Here is a 19248-nt window from a genome sequence, read left to right on the forward strand (position 1 = left end):
CTGTATGCTATCTGGGAATGGGGTGGGGGTGCGCGAGGTCTCCGGGACCTGTACGGCACTGTATTGTTTCAGATGCTCTTTGTCAGGTTGCTTATGGTTCAGTGGTCACAATGGGTGTGGTTAATCACGAGGGTCAGGAGTTCACTTTCTGGGCTTAAATTTATTTTTAAACACACCCTGGACTGTTGTAACCACTCAGCAGCTACATTTACATTGCAAGATCTTCAAGTAGCCAATATCCATACAAAAAAGAGGAAAAAAATATAACCCTTCAAAAGAAAAAAACAATATTGTTTAAATTAATAATAATGTCATAAAAATGCCTTGCAAAATTAAAAACCTAATATTTTTGTAATTAAAATGTTAATTAAATTTTAATAAAAAAATGCATGTGCATAATTTGGAGGAAAAATATATGTTAAATTTATCTATTAAAGCGATCAAAAAGGTTTTGTTGTGCTTGTTTGTGAGGCTGTGCAATTTGGCCAAACTTCTGTGATTTATATCACTATTAGTAATAATAATAATAACAACAACAATAAGTCTAATTCTAATTATCATTATTATTATTATTATTATTACTACTATTATTATCTACTAAATAAAAGAAAAAAAAAATCTAAATATTACTATTGTAACTTTTTACTGTACAACGATCAAAACAGAGTATTTAAGAAAATTATTATTATTATTATTTTAAATTAAAAGTATACTTATATTTTTATTTTGTTTCATTTTCAAATATTAATCCATCAGACTTTTATTTTGATGGAAAACCACAGAGAGCCCTTTAAGCTTCTCTTTTGTAATAAGTTCTTTCATTACAAGTAGATGGTTGGCAGATGTTACATTTCTAAATGCATGTTGAAGCGACACAAACTCAGAGATGAAGAGACGGACTGCAGAGATGGAGTTCAGGTGGATGTAAAGTGCTATGTATAAAAGTGTGGGTGTCCAGAAATAAGCTGGCAGATATTGCCTTTCAAAAGTATTTCTCATGTAGAGGTGAAGGCATAAAAGATCACTGTAAGCAGAACACCTATTTACAGTATGCATTTAGCCTGATGTGCTTGTGTGTGTGACCTGTGACAGCACAGTGGAGAGCCAAGAGGAACATTCTCTGCCTCAGAGTCATGCAGTCTTCTATCATAACCACACACACACACACCCTCACCTCTTCAAACATATCCACCCCCACTGACAGATACAGAGCTGTCAAATATTCCTAGATTTGTGTGTGTCTCTGGCTTGATAACTACACTGTAAAATAATTCAGACCTCCCTAACTCAAAAGTGACTGATAACATCTAAATATTTCCATTGGCCCAATTGAATTTCTGCTTATTGAATTTGATCAATTGTGGCAACAGTCTGTTAACATTGACTCAATGAGAAATAATATGTTGAGCCAATTGAGAAAAAAGAAGTGTACCAAACCAAGTTATTGGCCCAATTAAATATTTTAAATAGTAGTAGCATACATATTTTTGTTTTACCTCATTTAAAAATGTATATTGTTAAATGTATATTGCTAAAGCAGCCTTACTGAATTGTTTATTTCCTGTTGTCACAAAAGAAAATGAAAAAAATATATATTAAATGATGATACACTAAACACTGCCACATTTTAATACTTTTAATGAAATATACAACAATATTGTGAAAATACCTTAAAATTATAAATACATTGAAATTTTATGCATTGTTTTTTGCACTATACAGGATAATGTGAAATCCCACATCGTTAAAACAACAATTACAATATCATCACAGATGATATATATCGCACACCCCTAGCGAGAGATCAGTACGGGCTAAACTAGGTTATAAACGCCAACATGACACCAGTAAAGAATTCACTGTTATTCTGCAAAATACAATGTAGTACGTGAAACATGACTTAATAAATACAAAACTCAGTAGCTATACTCACCATAACTTTAATGATAGAAAATCCGTCTGTAAATTACGTTCTGTCGCCCTTCTGTATCGGCTCCACTCTCTCGCTCTCCCACGCACAGGAATTTGAATTCACAACAGCACCGGTTTCTCTCAGGCACATGGGTACATGCGTTTTTTGCTGCAAAGCTTGTTCGGCTAACACAGATTTTTCAATTCTGCTTGATAGATTGGCTGAGCACAATTTAATATGTTCAGTGAATGTATATTTTTAATTTTAATTCAAGACCTTCAGCTAAAATTACTACAATGCAGTTGGGGGGGGGGGGCAATTATTGGGAAGCAAGTTGTTGAGTCAATATTTATTTGTTAGTTCATCCTTCACTTGTTCCAAACCTGTATCAGTTTCTTTCTTCTGTTGAATACAAAAGAAGATATTTTGAAGAATGTCTATAACTGAACAGTTCACGGTAGCCATTGACTTCCATTGTATTTTTTGTTGCCAACATTCTTCAAAATATCTTTTGTGTTCAACAGCTGAAAGAAAAAAAATCCAGGTTTAGAATACCTATTTCTTTAAAGGTCCACTTATGTTTTTCTCATGAATTTGTGTAAAACATTTTTGTAATCTATTAAAAAATATCATAATTTTGTATTATGTATGCCAATGACCTAAAGTTGCTTTATGATGAGATATAAAGGCATTTCTACATTGACCTACAGTAGTTGCAAAGACTGCAATTATTTTTAATTAATGTAGGTCTGAACTGAAAGTACATGTTTTAAACTTATATGAAAGTGCACCATTAAAGCTCTTGACCTGGGAAAAAACATTCACCATTCAGAGTCTGTGGTTTCCAAATGATGTCACTTGGACCAATCTGAATCCAGCCTGTCTAGATGTGTCCTAAACAATACAGTAGGAAAATTTGACAATACCGTATTGGATGTATTGCATTGCATTGCCTTATTAGTTCATTTGTAATTTGTTATAGGTAATTCTGCTGAACTCTTCAGAAGGTCACGTGACAGTAGCTCACTGAAGTGGTTACTAAAGCAACACACCGGAGCAGCTCTACACAGCTTTGGCAACACACTGACCACAGAATGAAACTTAGATTAGTTCCAGACAAATAAAGCTCAGGGGTGACATCTCCCCTCTCAATGCATCAGACTGCTGAATAGTGACAATGAGTGTGTGCTTAAGAATCCACCCATGGAAGCCTGGCCAAATTTGGTGGCTTTGAGACACAGCCAAACCCAAACGATGTAGAGAGAGAGACGTGGATCGAGAAAACGTCTCTGTTTCCCGCAGGCTAACTCAACCGCATTGGTGTGCCACAACAAATGTGTTGATGTAAACAAGAACGCAGTTGGACAGCAGTTGATTGTGTAATTTGGGGTTTGTGTCGTGGTTGTAGAGAGACAGATATTCTGTCATAATTTTAACTTTTTAGTGTCCCAGCAGTCTTTTCCATCTCTCCCTGTGTTTTCTCCCTCCATCCATCTTCTTGTGTGTGGCAATATTTCAACACTTAAAAGCTGAACCCCTATGATCCTGCGGACTGATAAGCCGCCCCTGTCATGTCCTCACCATCATAATTGCAGCTGTATTATCCAGTGTCTCTTGTTGTTTTCCCCTCTCTTTCCTTTTTCTGTCTGTTTGTCTTTCTCCAGGTCTACAGGTGAATAATGGAGAAATGGTGCCATAAGATCCACATGTATACTTTGGTATTATGAAGAATGTAAGGGTGTGGTAGAGAGAAGGATGACTGTAAAAAGAGGGATATTTTTTACCCTAAAAGGTGCATCATTATTTTTATAAGTCCTTTATTCATCTTAGCAGCAGTTGCTCAGTGGGCAAATGATCCCTGGATGTTTTTGCCAGTTCTCGTTATTCTAAATTTCAAATCCTGTTTTTTGTTTTGTTTCATTTTGTTTTTTGTTTTGCTTTTTGTTTTGTTTCGTTTTTTGTTTTTGTTTTGTTTTGATGTGCTGTCTTTTTTGTTTTGTTTGTCATTTTGTTTGTTTTGTTTTACATCAAAGGCAGCAGACACGAAAGAATATAACATTTCAAGTCCTCCAAAAATTCAGTTTGTTGCAGCTTTCAAATCTGTCAATGGAAAAATGGGTTTAGACGATCGTGGAAAATTCAGTAACAAAAACAGAATTACTTGGTGCAGCTTGAATACTCGTTGAAGACTTTTCTCTCAGTCTGTTTACTTCCACACACAGGTGGTGCTATTGTGAGGATGGACATTGCATGTTTTTTGGGTTTTTTTTTGCTGCATTGAAATAATCACAATGCAAATGTTTTATTTGTATATTATATTTTAGATTTGATTTATTACAGACATGCATCTAAGGGCCACCAAGGGGCACTTAACACATCCTGATGCTGTAAACATCTAGATAAATGTGTGCAGTTCAGCACTTCCTGTGATGAGAGGGCCAAATGGAAGGCTTTCTTTTCTTTCTGAAACTCTGTGGCCTATTTCTGCTCCTAACAAATAGAGAGAGAGATGATAAGAGAGTTAGAAGAGTGTTTCATTGGGTTATAAATCTGGTGTTAATCTCTCGGGCCTGATTTGTTGAAGTTATGTGGACCCTCTGCCTACCTTACCACACACAAACACTCTCGCACACCAGTAACGGCACATGCAGCATTGAAAAATGCATGTATGCAAACAATTTACATCCTAGCATGTATTGTGCAGTACAGTTTAACCTGTGTACATGCCTTCACACGCCATGTGAAATTCTGACTCAAGATGTCCACTTGATTCTCTCTGACTAGAAGGTGTTAGAGTATGTGTTGTCCAGCCCAAAACATATCTGTACAATCAGAGCTCATCAACTCACAGCACATTCATTCCAACTATCACATTCTGACACGTCTTTAGGTATTTGTGCTGCCCAGTCAGACAGAGAGTCTGGAGATACTTTTGCCAACAAAGAGCAAGTTAGCACTTCAGGAGAGAGCAACGCTTATCAAACACACTACTGTCAGCACCACAGATATCAGCTGTTGTATATATTGTTCTCCCGCACTAAGCCTGTAGGCTGTTTGATTTCCAAGCCACATGGCAATTGACCCTTTGCTAAGCTATGCCCTGCTTAGTTACGTTGCTAATTTAGACAAGCTTTACAGAATGTCTCATTGACGTGAAACTGGAGATTTCTTTAAAAAACATACAATTGTGAAATAGTATTACAGCTCTTTCCTAATTTAAAGGGGTCATCGGATGCCCATTTTCCACAAGTTGATATGATTCTTTAGGTTCTTAATGAAAAGTCTATAACATATGGTTCAAATTTCTCAATGATAGTGTAAAATAACTCAATTTTTACCTGGTCAAAAACAGCTCTGTTCACAGCGACCTGTTTCGGTGCATGTCTCTTTAAATGCTAATGAGATACTACTCGATTAGGTTCTCATTCTCAAGAACTCTTATTATCAATGTATAATTATAATCATGTATGTACTTTACATGTGTGTGTATATGTTTATGGTATATTTGTATATTAGTTGCTACTTTATACCTAATTTACATGGACTAATACTACACCAACCAACCATCACACCCTGCTTGTACTAAGACTGAATAACTATGGAGTATGGAATATGGAATATTGTTTGTATCCGAGCATTCATGTCTTCACCAGATGGTATTCCCCCGGACTACCACAGAATTATGAAAATAATACTTGGAGAAACATTTAATTCATGATGTGTCTGCCATATTACTTTAGCAGATATTCCGTAATACCATAGCAAAAAAAGCGTCTCAGCCGAAAACGGAGAAGCACTCTCACAGCTAGGCTTTTTCAGCAGGGCATCTGGTATTTTCAGCTGGCTAAAAAAGCTTTGGTGGACACATGGCCTTAAAGGGTTACTCCACCCCAAGATGAAAATTTTGTCATTAATCACTAACCCCCATGTCGTTCCAAACCTGTAAAAGCTTTGTTCGTCTTCGGAACACAATTTAAGATATTTTGGATGAGAACCGGGAGGCTTGTGACTGTTCCATTGATTGCCAAAGAATTAACACTGTCAAGGCCCAGAAAAGTATGAAAGACATCACCAAAATAGTCCATCTGCCATCAGTGGTTCAACATTTTGAAGCTACAAGAATTTTCATTTTGGGGTGGAGTAACCCTTAAGGTGGTGCTTAGTGAGGGTAAAAATGAATAATAAAAAAAAATAAAGTCGCAGGTGTGCGTTTCTCTGCATTTTACACTAGCCTATCCAGCCTAGTTTTTAAATTACTCTTTCTTCACAGTTCCTTCCCACTCATAACTTTACTTTCACTCCCTTTGACATGCTTTCTCCAGCTTTCCATCAGAATATCTGACATTTTTGCAGTCTAGCTGATATGAAGTATATCTCTTTCTCTCTCTGTAGACGTTTGGCTGGTAATGACCTTGCATTCATCCACCCAGAGGCTCTGTCTGGCCTCCATCAGCTTAAAGTCCTGTAAGTATTCAACACACACACACACACACCTATATTTGATACAGGCTTACTCGTTCACCCAGTGAGATCTTGTACAGTGCAGTGAGAGAGCAGTAGATCCTGCTGTGAGTTTTGTTGAGTTGTTAAGTGGTGTTAACTAACAGAAATTTCGCTGCTACTGGATCAGCGAGTCTGTCAGTGTCTGATGGAGTACCTCTCATCATGATGCAGCATGAAGCCTTTTCTCTCTCCCCCTCTCTCTCTTTGCTGTAACTCATACTTTGTCCTTCAGGTGTTTGTGAGCCAATTCAAATGCAGCTTATCAGCTGCCTGGTCCCCTCAGCCATGCTTTACATAAAGCTCATTTTTCCTCTTCCTGCCCTCATCCAGGGCTGTTTCAAACCCCCATGGTGCTGTTACAGCTCATCCAGACACTCTTGTGGGAATTGATTTAGGGAAACTGGTTGTGCACCAAAAGCCGAGGACTTTGGAACTATAGATGTTGGAGATGATTTGAGACCAGTTTTTATTTACTGTGGTCATGTGTTTGTGAATGCCTCTTGGCTGGGCTGCGTATGTAATTGTATGTGTGTGTTAGTGTGTAGTTGTGTGTGCTGTGGCCTGGCACTGAGTGGGAAAAGCTGTCCTTGCGGCCTATGCCATTTGAGTGACGCCAGAGAGCTGATAGGGTAGAGGAAGCAAGATATGCACCGTGATTAGCTCAGAACAAGACACACACACAAACATATATTAAATCAATAATAGAGATTATATTTGTGGAGAAATCTTGAAGTGTATATGTATTGTGTTGTACTATGATATAGAGGTGAACAAGGGATATAATGATGGTGTTTATACTTCTTTTTCAGAATGCTTCAGAACAATCAGTTGAAGACTGTCCCAAGCGCAGCTCTCAAGAATCTCCATGCCCTGCAGTCTTTGTAAGCATCTCATTCATTTTCTTTCTCCCACTCTGGAACAAATACTTCAATATAAACTATTGTTCAAAACAATTGGGGTCAGTAAGGTATAGTAAGATAGAAATTATTGCTTTTATATGGAAATGATGGTCACACTTTATTTTAAGGTCCAATTCTCGCTATTAACAAACCATTACCTAAAATTAATTTGCTGCTTATTAATAGTAAGGTAGCTGTTAAGTTTAGGTATTAGGTAGGATTATAGATGTAGAATATGGTCATGCAGAATATGTGCTTTATAAGTACTAATAATATGTTAATAATAGGCATGCTAATAATCAACTAGTTAGTGAAAATTTACGCATTTAAACTGTTTAAAAGTGACAGTAAAAACATTTATAATTTTCAAAATATTCCTATTTCAAATAATTGCTGTTCTTTTGAACATTCTGTTCATTAAATAACACTGAAAAAAGTATTATGGGTTCCACAAAAAATACAACAACATACCGTTTACAACATTGACAATAAGAAATGTTCCTTAAGCACCAAATAAGCCTATTAGAATGATTTCTAAAGGATCATGTGACACTGAAGTTTGGAGTTATGGCTCTTGCCAATTCAGCTTTGCCATCACTGTTACGTTTGTACTCCGGGGAGGTACACAAGACAAGGCAGGCAGGCAGGTATATCAAATAATAAGCTTTACTCACGACGACAAAGAAATGGTGTAACACATACAATAGCGGACATGGGAACAGGGGAGAACACAGGCTTTTAAAGGCAGGTCACAATCAAGGGAGAACAGAAACAGTTGAGGAGCTGATTAACTAATAATCATGGGGATAAACTAGGAAGGCAGACAGAGACATAACTAAACAAAAACAGATCAGAATCGTGACAATCACATGAATGAATTACATTTTTAAATATATTAAAATAAAATAAGAAAAAGGTTAAATTGTTATAATAGTACACAGTATTACTTTTTACTGTATTTTTAAATCAGATAAATACAGGCTTGGTAAGCAACAAGACACTTTTTTCAAAAATTCTTTTTTCAAAAGTCTTACTGACCCCAAATTGCACTTGTGATGGCAAAAGGTTTATTATAATGGTGAATATAAATGTTGTTTTTCATGCGTAAAAAAGACAACTCAACTGACTTTTTTTACTCAAGCCTGCCAAATGCTTTTTTTCCAGACCCTTCTGACTGACAAGCCATAATATTCTCAGATCATTGGCTGTTTGGCTGATCATTGCTTGTTGCTGCCAATGTCAGACAATCAATTTATTGGCCAACACAGATGATCGGCTTATACTGTACATTGGTGCATTGCTTTAAAAAAAAAAATCCTGCCCATGTCATTTTGTCAATTACCTGTATGGTGTTATAATATAAATTATCTTATGTATTTCATCAAGAAATATTTACATGGTAATGACTCGGATGCATTAGTGTTTCTGTAACTGTGCATTGTTTGTTTGAATCTGTCCTCCAACTTTGTCTCAATGAGACTTAGTCCAGCTGCTGTGTCTGCTGTGGGACAATGTATGTTTAAAAAATCAGCTCTCAACCATTATCATCTCTCCAGATCTCTTCGTCTCTCTCTATCTCACCCCCTCATGTTGTGTGTTTTTCCTTTCCTTTTTCCCTGTGGTGCTGAAGTAATGTGTTTTGGCACAGTCCGCCAGCTTTTGGATAAGGCCTTCGAGAATGACCTGTCGATCAACGTGCCTTCTTCCCTTCAGCATGGATGATGAGAGAAAGAGTGGGAATATAGTCAGAGCAAAGGCCAAGGACGAGAGACATATGAGAGAGAAGGGGGCAGTCCTCTGGGAATGTGTTCACCCTGCAGGCTTTCTGCACAGGTTCTTCAGCTGCACTAATCAGATTACCAAAAAAAACCCTCCTAATTACAGTAACATTGCTGTGGGGGAACAAGGTGGAGACAAAGCCTGTGGAAAACACCATAAAAAAACCTTTATTTCACCACTTACAGCAATTCTGCTCTGACAAGTGTTTGATAGATCGACTAATTAATTTTTGGATGTAGCTAGTGATGCTTGGTTGTAGCTAGTGAGTATTCAGGTGAAAGCTGATACTGAAAACCCCCAAAATCCCCATTTTAAATTAGTATATATTATGTTCAAATAACAATGACTTTTTCTTCATATTTTACTATTTTTGGGCTTTTACATATAAACTCCCATTCAAAGTTTTTTTTTTTGTTTTTTTTTGGTATTTAAAAAAAGTATCTTATGGTTACAAAGGCTGCATTTATTTGATCAAAAATACAGTATATACAATAATATTCCAAAATGTTCAAATATTTCTGTTCCATTTAAATATATATATTTTTAATGTAATTTATTCCTGTGATGGCAAAGCTGAAATTTCAGCATCAGTTAGATTTAATCTTATTACTATTATTCATGTTGAAGACAAATTTCCTGCCTAATATTTTAGTTTAAACCATGATACATTTTTTGTATATTTTTAGGATTTTTTGCTAAATTTATTTAAAAAAAATATATAGACAGATTAGAAATGCCATTACTGCCACTTTTGGTGAAGTCATATTGATTAAAATGTTGAGCCTAAGCTTTTGAACAATAGTATATTTGTCTGTCAGCTCCTATCGGTTGTGAATACTCTGCTAAACAGAGGTGTGTATGTCTCAACAACTATAAAACTCAACCTCTTTCCTATCAATATATCACCCATTAACAGCCCGTGTTTACATTAAATCTCAATAAACCTGGATCGTTTCATGTGCACACTGCTTTTTCCTCCATGCCAATGATTCTGTTATTGAATTTAAATTTGAAAGGACTGTTTCCATTTCCTTCTTTCTTTTTAACAATTTTAAAACATTTTAGCTGGCCAACATTCTTTGCATCCCTAGTTAGAGCAGTTGATGCTATGGATATACTCTGGAAATATGACTGCCTCTCCTCACTCAAACAGTTTCCAAAACCACAATTGTAATATTAGGTCCATCTATAATTTCAAGTGGCTGCCTGTGCCACAGTTTGCAGTGATCCGGTAAAGGTCTGTGCCTTGTAACCTCAAAAAAATCTATTCTGTGGTTTCCTAGCCAACAGAACAAAGAGCAATTCATTATCAGTGAAGTGAAGTGAAGTGAAGTGAAGTGAAGTGAAGTGACATACTGCCAAGTATGGTGACCCATACTCGGAATTCGTGCTCTGCATTTAACCCATCCAACGTGCACACACACAGCAGTGAACACACACACACCGTGAACACACACCCGGAGCAGTGGGCAGCCATGCTGCGGCGCCCGGGGAGCAGTTGGGGGTTCGGTGCCTTGCTCAAGGGCACCTCAGTCGTGGTATTGAGGGTGGAGAGAGCGCTGGACATTCACTCCCCCCACCTACAATCCCTGCCGGCCCGAGACTCGAACCCGCAACCTTTGGATTACGAGTCCAACTCTCTAACCATTAGGCCACGACTTCCCCCAAAAAAGATGGAGCGCTTCACGGATTTGCGTGTCATCCTTTCGCAGGGGCCATGCTAATCTTCTCTGTATCGATCCAATTTTAGTATATGTGCCGCCGTGGCGAGCACATATACTATCATGAACAATTATCCTTCATCCTTCTTGAGTGTTAAAGCTATGATCTCAAAATGCTTACAAAGTAAAAAATCATCACAAACGTGGAGCTGCTAATTTGTTACAACAGCCCCTATGGCCAAATGTTTCCTTGGAGATATACATCTTAAATGAATATCCTCTCTGTCTCTCATCTGTGCCACCCAACCCTTTTGAGTCTCAGTGAATCTTGTACTATGTGTGTTTGTGAGCATGTGCACGCTCAGGTTTGGCAGTGGCTGATGTGGACATGCCCAGATCTGTACGTTCAAAACAAGCAGCATGCACAGCCTTCAGCTGCAGCTGACAGATCCAAATCCAGATCATATCTCTATAGATAAGAAAGAGCCACCTGAGTCGACTCCAGAATTGTGATTCAGTTCAATTCTCAAATTAACCGTCCGTTTTGGGATGGATCTATAAGGTACTGTGAATGCCAGATTGTGTCATTCATTCACTGATTTCAGTTTACTTATCACTCACGGGCCCCACATTATGCCCATTGTGTGAGCTCTATGTCTGTGTAGAGCGAAGAATAAAACATTCTCAAACGTGCCAAAGCCGAAAGTGAGCCAGAGTTCATATCCAAAGCACACGTCAGTTTAGATGATCTCTCACTGTAGTTCACAAATGCCTCGCAGTGCTCAAACGTTTTCCTAAAGACTTGCACTCAGACAAAAAAGGGGAACAGTACATGCATGAAAACTGGTTTTCACTCGTCATGTGCAATCTTTAGTCCTCCTTTCTCAGAATGGCCTGGTAGAGCATTAAAAGTTTATTTAACTAGTGAGACTAAGCCTAAAGTACACTGTATACATTATTCCACACAAGGCTATTGTGAACAATTATGAGCTGTTTATATTTTCATTTGGTAGATCCACAAGACCTCTGTAATATATTTAAGGCGACATATGCATGTTCCTGATGTGTTGTACATTAATCTTTTGCATAGAATGCAGTTGAGACAAGTTCAGTGAAAAAGTGTCAATAGAAATAGTGTAATTCAGTCTAATTAAGAATAGAACAAAATTAGGTGGAAAAAAAGTATGGAATTGTTATGCTCAATGGAGAATCGGGATTATCTCAGCCACTGCCAAACCTGAGCGTGCACATGCTAACAAACACACATAGTACAAGATTATCTTAGTGAAAGGGACAAGATGGCGCCGCTGTGTTCGGACGCCGTTCGGGTCGCTCCGCTGAGATTTTGCTTCAACTTTCTTTTTTACTTAGTTTTACTTTCTCTTTTTACACATCTCACGTCGGCACTGATCACCTACAACATAGAAACACTTTTGGACATTGGAAACCGCTACACCAACCTGCTTCAGGACACTTTATCCACGAATCCTGCGTGGCCTCTGGAGATTCTTCGGAACGCGGAGATAAACAACACCCCCCCGAGGCGACGGATCAAGAAACACAGCGGGAAGTGCGCTGGAATTCGAGTCAGACTCAGGAAAAGGGCTCACAGTCCTCCTCTTCCAAGCATTCTCCTCGCTAATGTCCAATCCTTGGAGAATAAGATGGACGATCTTAGAGCCAGGATTAGTTTCCAACGGGACATAAGGGACTGTAACATCCTTTGTTTGTCAGAAACGTGGCTTTCGTCCTCGGTCCCGGACACTGCTGTAATGCCAAGTGATAACTTCTCTGTCTTTCGGATGGACAGAACAGCAGAGGCCGGTAAATCCAGGGGTGGAGGAGTATGTTTCATGATCAACAAGAAATGGTGTGATCCCAGGAATATCTCCATTCTGTCACGTTCCTGCTCGCCTCATCTGGAACATCTTTCCATTATTTGCCGCCCATTTTATCTGCCCCGGGAGTTTTCATCGATCATTGTTACTGCTGTGAACATTCCACCACAGGCGGACACCGGCTTGGCTTTGTCTAAGCTTCACGATGTGCTCAGCGGCTACATTAACAAACATCCTGACGTTGCCTTCATCATCGCGGGGGACTTTAACAAAGCCAACCTCAAGCAGGTCATGCCGAACTTTTATCAACATATATCCTGTCCAACTAGAGGACCAAACACACTGGATCATTGCTACACTCAGTTCAAGGATGCCTACAAAGCCCGCTCACTACCGGCTTTTGGCAAATCGGACCATGCCGCCATTTTTCTAACACCGGGATACAAATAAAGGCTCGTTCAGGAACCTCCGGTGCAGAGAGTAGTGACGCGCTGGTCCTCCCACTCAGAGACTATGCTGCAGGCGGCGCTTGATGACGTCGACTGGGACATGTTCTGGGCGAGTTCTTCTGACGTCAGCGAGTTCACGGATGTAGCATTAAGCTTCGTAAACACGCTAACCGAGCAAGCTACAGAAACAATAACGATAAGGACATTCTCCAATCAGAAACCGTGGGTGGACAGAACAATCCGTGCCGCGGTTAACACACGCACTGCCGCTTACAATGAGGCTCTTCTGTCTGGGAATACGAGCGAGTACAAAGCATCGTGCTATGCTCTCCGACGCGCAGTAAGAGCCGCCAAACACAGATACAGAGAGAGAATTGAGTCTCATTTCCAGCTCAACGACTCTCGACGGATGTGGCAGGGACTGAGGACCATCTGTGACTTCGGAAACAAATCCTCCGCGGAGGTGAGAGCAGATCCGTTGCTGGCCGACGAGTTAAACATCTTCTACGGCCGCTTCGATGGCAACGGCGGTGGCGCGTTTCTGCCGACCAGCGCGTCAGGGAGCAGCAGGCAGAGCAGCGATGATCCTGTAATCACCGTGTCGGAGGATGAGGTTCGGAGGGCGCTAAAGAGAGTGAACGTCAGGAACGCAGCCGGACCTGATGGGATAACCGGCCGTGTTCTGAGGTACTGCGCCGATCAGCTCGCTGGTTTGTTCACTTCTATCTTTAATGAGTCCCTTGCTACCTCCGTGGTTCCCACCTCATTCAAAAAATCCATCATTATCCCTGTGCCAAAGAACAATAAACCCTCTTGCCTGAATGACTATCGCCCAGTTGCCCTCACATCTATAGTCATGAAGGTTTTTGAGAGACTTGTAAAGATTTTTACAAGACACATTTGCTCCTCCATCCCTGATACTCTGGACCCTCTTCAGTTTGCCTATCGCCCAAACAGATCCACGGACGATGCCATTTCACACGTTCTCCACTCTTCCCTCACACACTTGGACAGCAACAATGGGAATTATGTAAGGCTGCTATTCATTGACTATAGCTCAGCTTTCAACACTATAGTCCCCATCAAGCTGGCATCTAAACTCACAGACCTCGGCCTAAACTCCTCACTCTGTGACTGGATTCAAGACTTCCTCACCGGCAGACCTCAAGTGGTGAAAGTTGGCCAGTTCACCTCAAACTCCATCACTCTGAACATAGGAGCCCCACAGGGCTGTGTCCTGAGTCCCCTGCTCTACTCTCTCTACACGCATGACTGCGTGTCCTCTCACAGCTCCACATCTATTGTCAAATTCGCTGATGATACTGTGGTTCTGGGCCTCATCTCCAACGATGAGACCGCATACTTTGATGAGGTAGAGAGTCTCACATCATGGTGCCAGGACAACTGTCTCTCTCTGAATGTGAGCAAAACTAAAGAGCTGATCATGGACTTTAGGAAGAGACAGCAGCAGCCCTACACTCCTCTTATGATCAGTGGGACCCCTGTGGAGAGGGTGAGCAGCTTCAAGTACCTCGGTGTAAACATCTCCGAGAACCTGACTTGGACTACACACATCCAAACATAGGTTAAGAAAGCCAGGCAAAGACTGTACCATCTGCGACAGCTGAGGAAATTCAGGGTCTCACCAGCAATCCTGAAAACTTTCTATTCAGGGACCATAGAAAGTGTATTGACTCAGTGCATCTCAGTGTGGTATGGAAACAGCTCCAATCAGGACTGCAGAGCACTACAGAGAGTTGTGCGCTTAGCTGAGCGCATCTCAGGGTCTGCTCTCCCCTCTCTGCAGGACATCTACCTCAAACGCTGCAAAAATAGAGCTGTTAAAATCTTCAAGGACTCTAATCACCCTGGTAACCATCTATTCACTTTGCTTCCATCTGGTAAGCGCTTCCGTAGCCTGATGGCAAAAACTGAGAGACTCAGGAGGAGCTTCTTCCCCCAGGCCATCAGGCTCCTAAACTCTAACTCTGTGTCATAACATCACTTGACTCCATATAAATATCACCATATCAATAAGCTATTCATAATTTTTCTCTACCTCATATTGCTGCTATTTAAATACCCTGTACAACTTTTTTGCACATTATTTTTGCACATTCCTCTTATTACTTTAAGTCAACAACATACTGACCTGCACATTTATATTTATATTTTTTATCTTATCTTTTATTTTATGTTATTCTTTTATTTTATTTTTTCTACTTTTCTTCTCTTAATATTTGTATACTTTATAATTGCACTGTCCTTGGAGCGGACCTGACCTACATTTCACTGCTGGTTATACTCTGTATAATTGTGTATGTGACAAATAAAACTCTTGAATCTTGAATCTTGAATCACTATTCAAATACTAATCAACTGAAAGGAGGAATGCTTTTTGTATGGTATATAGAGTTGACTATACAACAGATAAATGACTGATTATCCAATTAGCCAATCAAATCACTACACTGATAAGCTTTGTGTTATCCACCATTGTAGCTGTCAAACTTTTGTTTGTATGTTTGTGACATACAAACCTCCTTTTTTTGGAGTCCTAAGATTTTGGTGTTGTTGTGGTACATGTCATTTGGATACTAGGTAATCCAAGAGGCTAGTGAATAAAGAGATGTTCGGTCTGTTTCCCAAAAGCCAGCCAGTAATCTCAAGTGCTCTTTAAGTGCTGGATCAGTATCAGTACAAATAAACAACTAATTTAGCAAATTTCGGATGATCATCCATAAACAAAACATCTTTACATTTGTACAATGGAATAGTGTTAGTTACACATTTATCCTTTGTGTTAATGCCAATGTTTATGACATGTTGACTGTCCGACTTCTACGGTTATATTTAGTGTTTCAACATAACAACCTGGTAAAAAAAAGTTGTTTTTTTTTGCACAATGATAAATTTGAAGTCATTTATTCCACATCACCAAGCATCACACAAACATCACTTTTTATTTTATTTATTTTTAGTTTGACAGGGACATTGTAAATTAATAAAACATTCCTGTAAATGTACCAGAATTAGCCAAAGGCTTTTTTTCATCCGTAGTCCCTGGACAAGATGCTACAAGTCACCCTAATGAAAATTTGATTAAAAATACATAATAGAAAATGTAATAATTACACAATACAATCATACAGTAGTCTATTGAAAACAATATAGGATAAATTAAAAACAATGCAAACAAAATACAAACAATAATAGGATGGCTAGCAGATATAAGATTATAGCATTGACAAATCTGAGTACTGATTAACCAATTCTTCAATTGAACCCTAAATAAAGCATATGTGTCTAGATCTCTTATAGTTGTCGGAATAGTATTCCATTCTTGTGCAGCTTTGACAGAAAAAGCAGACTGACTAAATTTACTTTGTCTAAGCGGTATGATACAGTCTCCTCATAATGCGCCTCTTATAGAGCGATAATCAGTTGTTCTAATACCAACTAACTGACCAAGAGGGGGAGAAGATAAACCATAAATCATTTTATACATCAAACATACATTTGCATATTTAATCATGTTTTCCCAACTTAACAAATAATATTTTTTCAGTATTGGACTATGATGATAATGTACCGATTTCTTATCGAAGACTTTAAGTGTACGTTTGCATAAGGACTCTAATGGTTTTAGAGTCACTGAACTCGCCTGAGACCAGGTGGTTAAACAGTAAGTCATGTGAGAAATAACCATAGAATACATATACATCTTAGGCCTTGTGATGTCATTTTGTTCGATGGACAAAGATAAAGCCTTTAAAAATGAAGTAATTGTTGTCGTGAGGTCAGTTCAGTCATTTATGAGGTTCTGTTTGAGTTAGGATATCTAGGTAAGCATTAGATAGCTCAGCTAAGTCTGGTAATGGAGCGTGTGTGTGTGTGTGTGTGTGTGTTCCCATATTTAAAGTTTCAGTGAAAAGGTTATTAAGCTTAGTTCTTGTTCTAACTGAGATCTACACCTACGCATGCTCTACCCTTTGTGTTTTTTAATTGTACAATCTTCAGGGAAGGGAGAGTATAGCTTAGTCAGTGTCAGCCATTCATAAACAGGAAGTCACCACCCCACCAATATTACCCATCAAGCCCTTCCTCCGTACGATTAGCTCCCATTCCAAATCTCAGTGCCCTAATTTAGAATAGAAAATTGAAATAGAAAATTTTCCATGTGACTTGTGCACTTTATTAATAGTCTTCTGAGGTCATGTGCAACTCACACTTGTTGATAAGTATATCCATACTGAGTTAGATCTTTTAAGCATCCACAGTATTTGACACAGCACTGTTTATTTCGGTCATTAGCCCTCAGGTCTGAAAGGTGTGGTCCTCTTTTCTCATAAACCCATTGAAGGGGCCCCGTATTGGGGCCAGATTTGAGGTTCCCACCTGGGCTGTGTGAAAAAGGGAGGCCAGTGCAGTGAGATCATGGAAATGGCTTATGTTTCTTTAACAGCCCAGTGTTCGGAGACTGAGTGCTAACTGATGTTTTAGCACCTACTTGATAGCATACTGTTATTCCCAATATGCACGCTCATTCAGTGGCGTGTTTGTCGAAGCATCCGTTTCATTAAGTAAAACATTTTCAACTCATTTATGCTCTGTCCACATCATGTTTAGTGATCCACTATCCACAATCTGTGCAGGCGGTTGGATGCTAACCACATCACGTCAGTGCCTGAGGACAGTTTTGAGGGTCTGCAGCAGCTCAGGCACCTCTGGTTGGATGACAACAGCCTCACTGAAGTTCCCATCGGGCCCCTACGGCACCAGAGTAACCTGCAGGCCCTGACGTTGGCCCTCAACAGGATCACACACATCCCTGACAAAGCCTTTGCCAACCTCTCCAGCCTGGTTGTTCTGTGAGTACTATGCCATTTTGGTCCCGCACTCTAGAGGAATTCATAAGACCCTGCTTTTAACACTGATAAATTTACCTTCCCTTGTTGCTCTTTAACACACGTCAGTTAAATCCATCAATGCGCTACACTAACTGTAGTCTCAGGCGGCTCGTAAAACACTCATTCAAATACACTTGCACATGGTTAAGTACACATGCAAGTAAACAGTGGCGTGGATGGGCGATTTTAGAGAGAGAAAACAGGGGAAAGCAAAATGGACCCTTGTGTCTTGCAAAGTCAAACAGAGACTAGACAACCCAACACCCCCCCTCCCCCCCCCCCCCCCCCCCCCCCCCCCTCTCTCATTCTCCCTGTGCCTTACATCTGGATGCTTCTATGTGGGACTGATTTACCAATTACATTCCAGCTGCTGGAAAATATTTGTCTCGGGAGTGGAGGCCAATTAATCCGTTAAGTAGACTGAACAAACACACAGACCTGTGCGGTGAAGTGCTCAGCAAAACGGCTGAGGAGTTATCTTCCAGGGACAGAAAATGTTTACGTCGGTGTTCTGCTGAGAAGTGCATCTTTTTAATGACTGGAAAATTCAAGCATAATAGACATCCCTTGTCATCTGAACAATTATAAATTGACAAATTGATTCTGCATAGATGAGATGCTATTCTTTTACAGGGTTTCTGCTGGTCTTAAAGTCTTAAGTCACCCTTCCATAAATTATGAACTAAAAAGGTCTTACATTTATAAAGTCATGGCACTAAATGTTTCATTCACTGCAAAACGTGAATGTCTTCCTGAGTATTTTTGTTTTATTTTCCCAATACAAATATCTAAACATCCTTAAATCAAGATACATTTACTTGAGATGCAAGTCTTTTTGTTCTGGTAAATTGAAGTTTATACCTAAGAAACATCTGTCAATGGGAAATTAATTAAGGTCATTTCATTTGATTTAGGTCGAATTAAGTAGTTTTTTTTCCTCAAAAAAACAAGACTTCTTATTTTATGACATTTTGCTTCTAGAGTAAATTAATCTTGAGTTAAGAATCTTTTTGCACATAAAAACAAAACAACCATAGAGGAAGACACTTTTTTGCAGTGTGATCAGAAGGTACTGTGAAGTATTCTACTGGTTGATATCAGAGGTGTTCAAGCCATGCCTGTTTTTTTTAATAAATTAAAAAGTAATGATGATTTGTTGTATTCTATTCAGTTTATTATATGTGGTTGTGCTCCGTTCAATTTATTGCTTACATTTTCTTTACTTGCTCATAAAAAGTCTTAAATTTTCTTGCTCAAAACCTGCAGAAATTAGTTTTACCTCTCAGATTATATTCAC

The 19248-nt window shown here is 39.2% G+C and overlaps 1 protein-coding gene across 2 annotated transcripts in view; it reads left to right on the forward strand.

Annotated features, from left to right (window-relative positions):
* LOC306872164 (leucine-rich repeat-containing G-protein coupled receptor 4-like) overlaps positions 1 to 19248 on the forward strand; it is a 61556-nt gene that overhangs the window by 28583 nt on the left and 13725 nt on the right. For both annotated transcript variants that reach the window (XM_079420598.1, XM_079420599.1), the window contains 3 exons: positions 6305 to 6376; positions 7225 to 7296; positions 17697 to 17912. In XM_079420598.1, the coding sequence (XP_079276724.1) occupies positions 6305 to 6376; positions 7225 to 7296; positions 17697 to 17912 (360 nt within the window). The remainder of the gene's footprint in view (positions 1 to 6304; positions 6377 to 7224; positions 7297 to 17696; positions 17913 to 19248) is intronic.

This window comes from Barbus barbus, assembly GCF_936440315.1.
Source record: "Barbus barbus genome assembly, chromosome: 1".
In the NCBI taxonomy this organism is placed as follows: domain Eukaryota; kingdom Metazoa; phylum Chordata; class Actinopteri; order Cypriniformes; family Cyprinidae; genus Barbus; species Barbus barbus.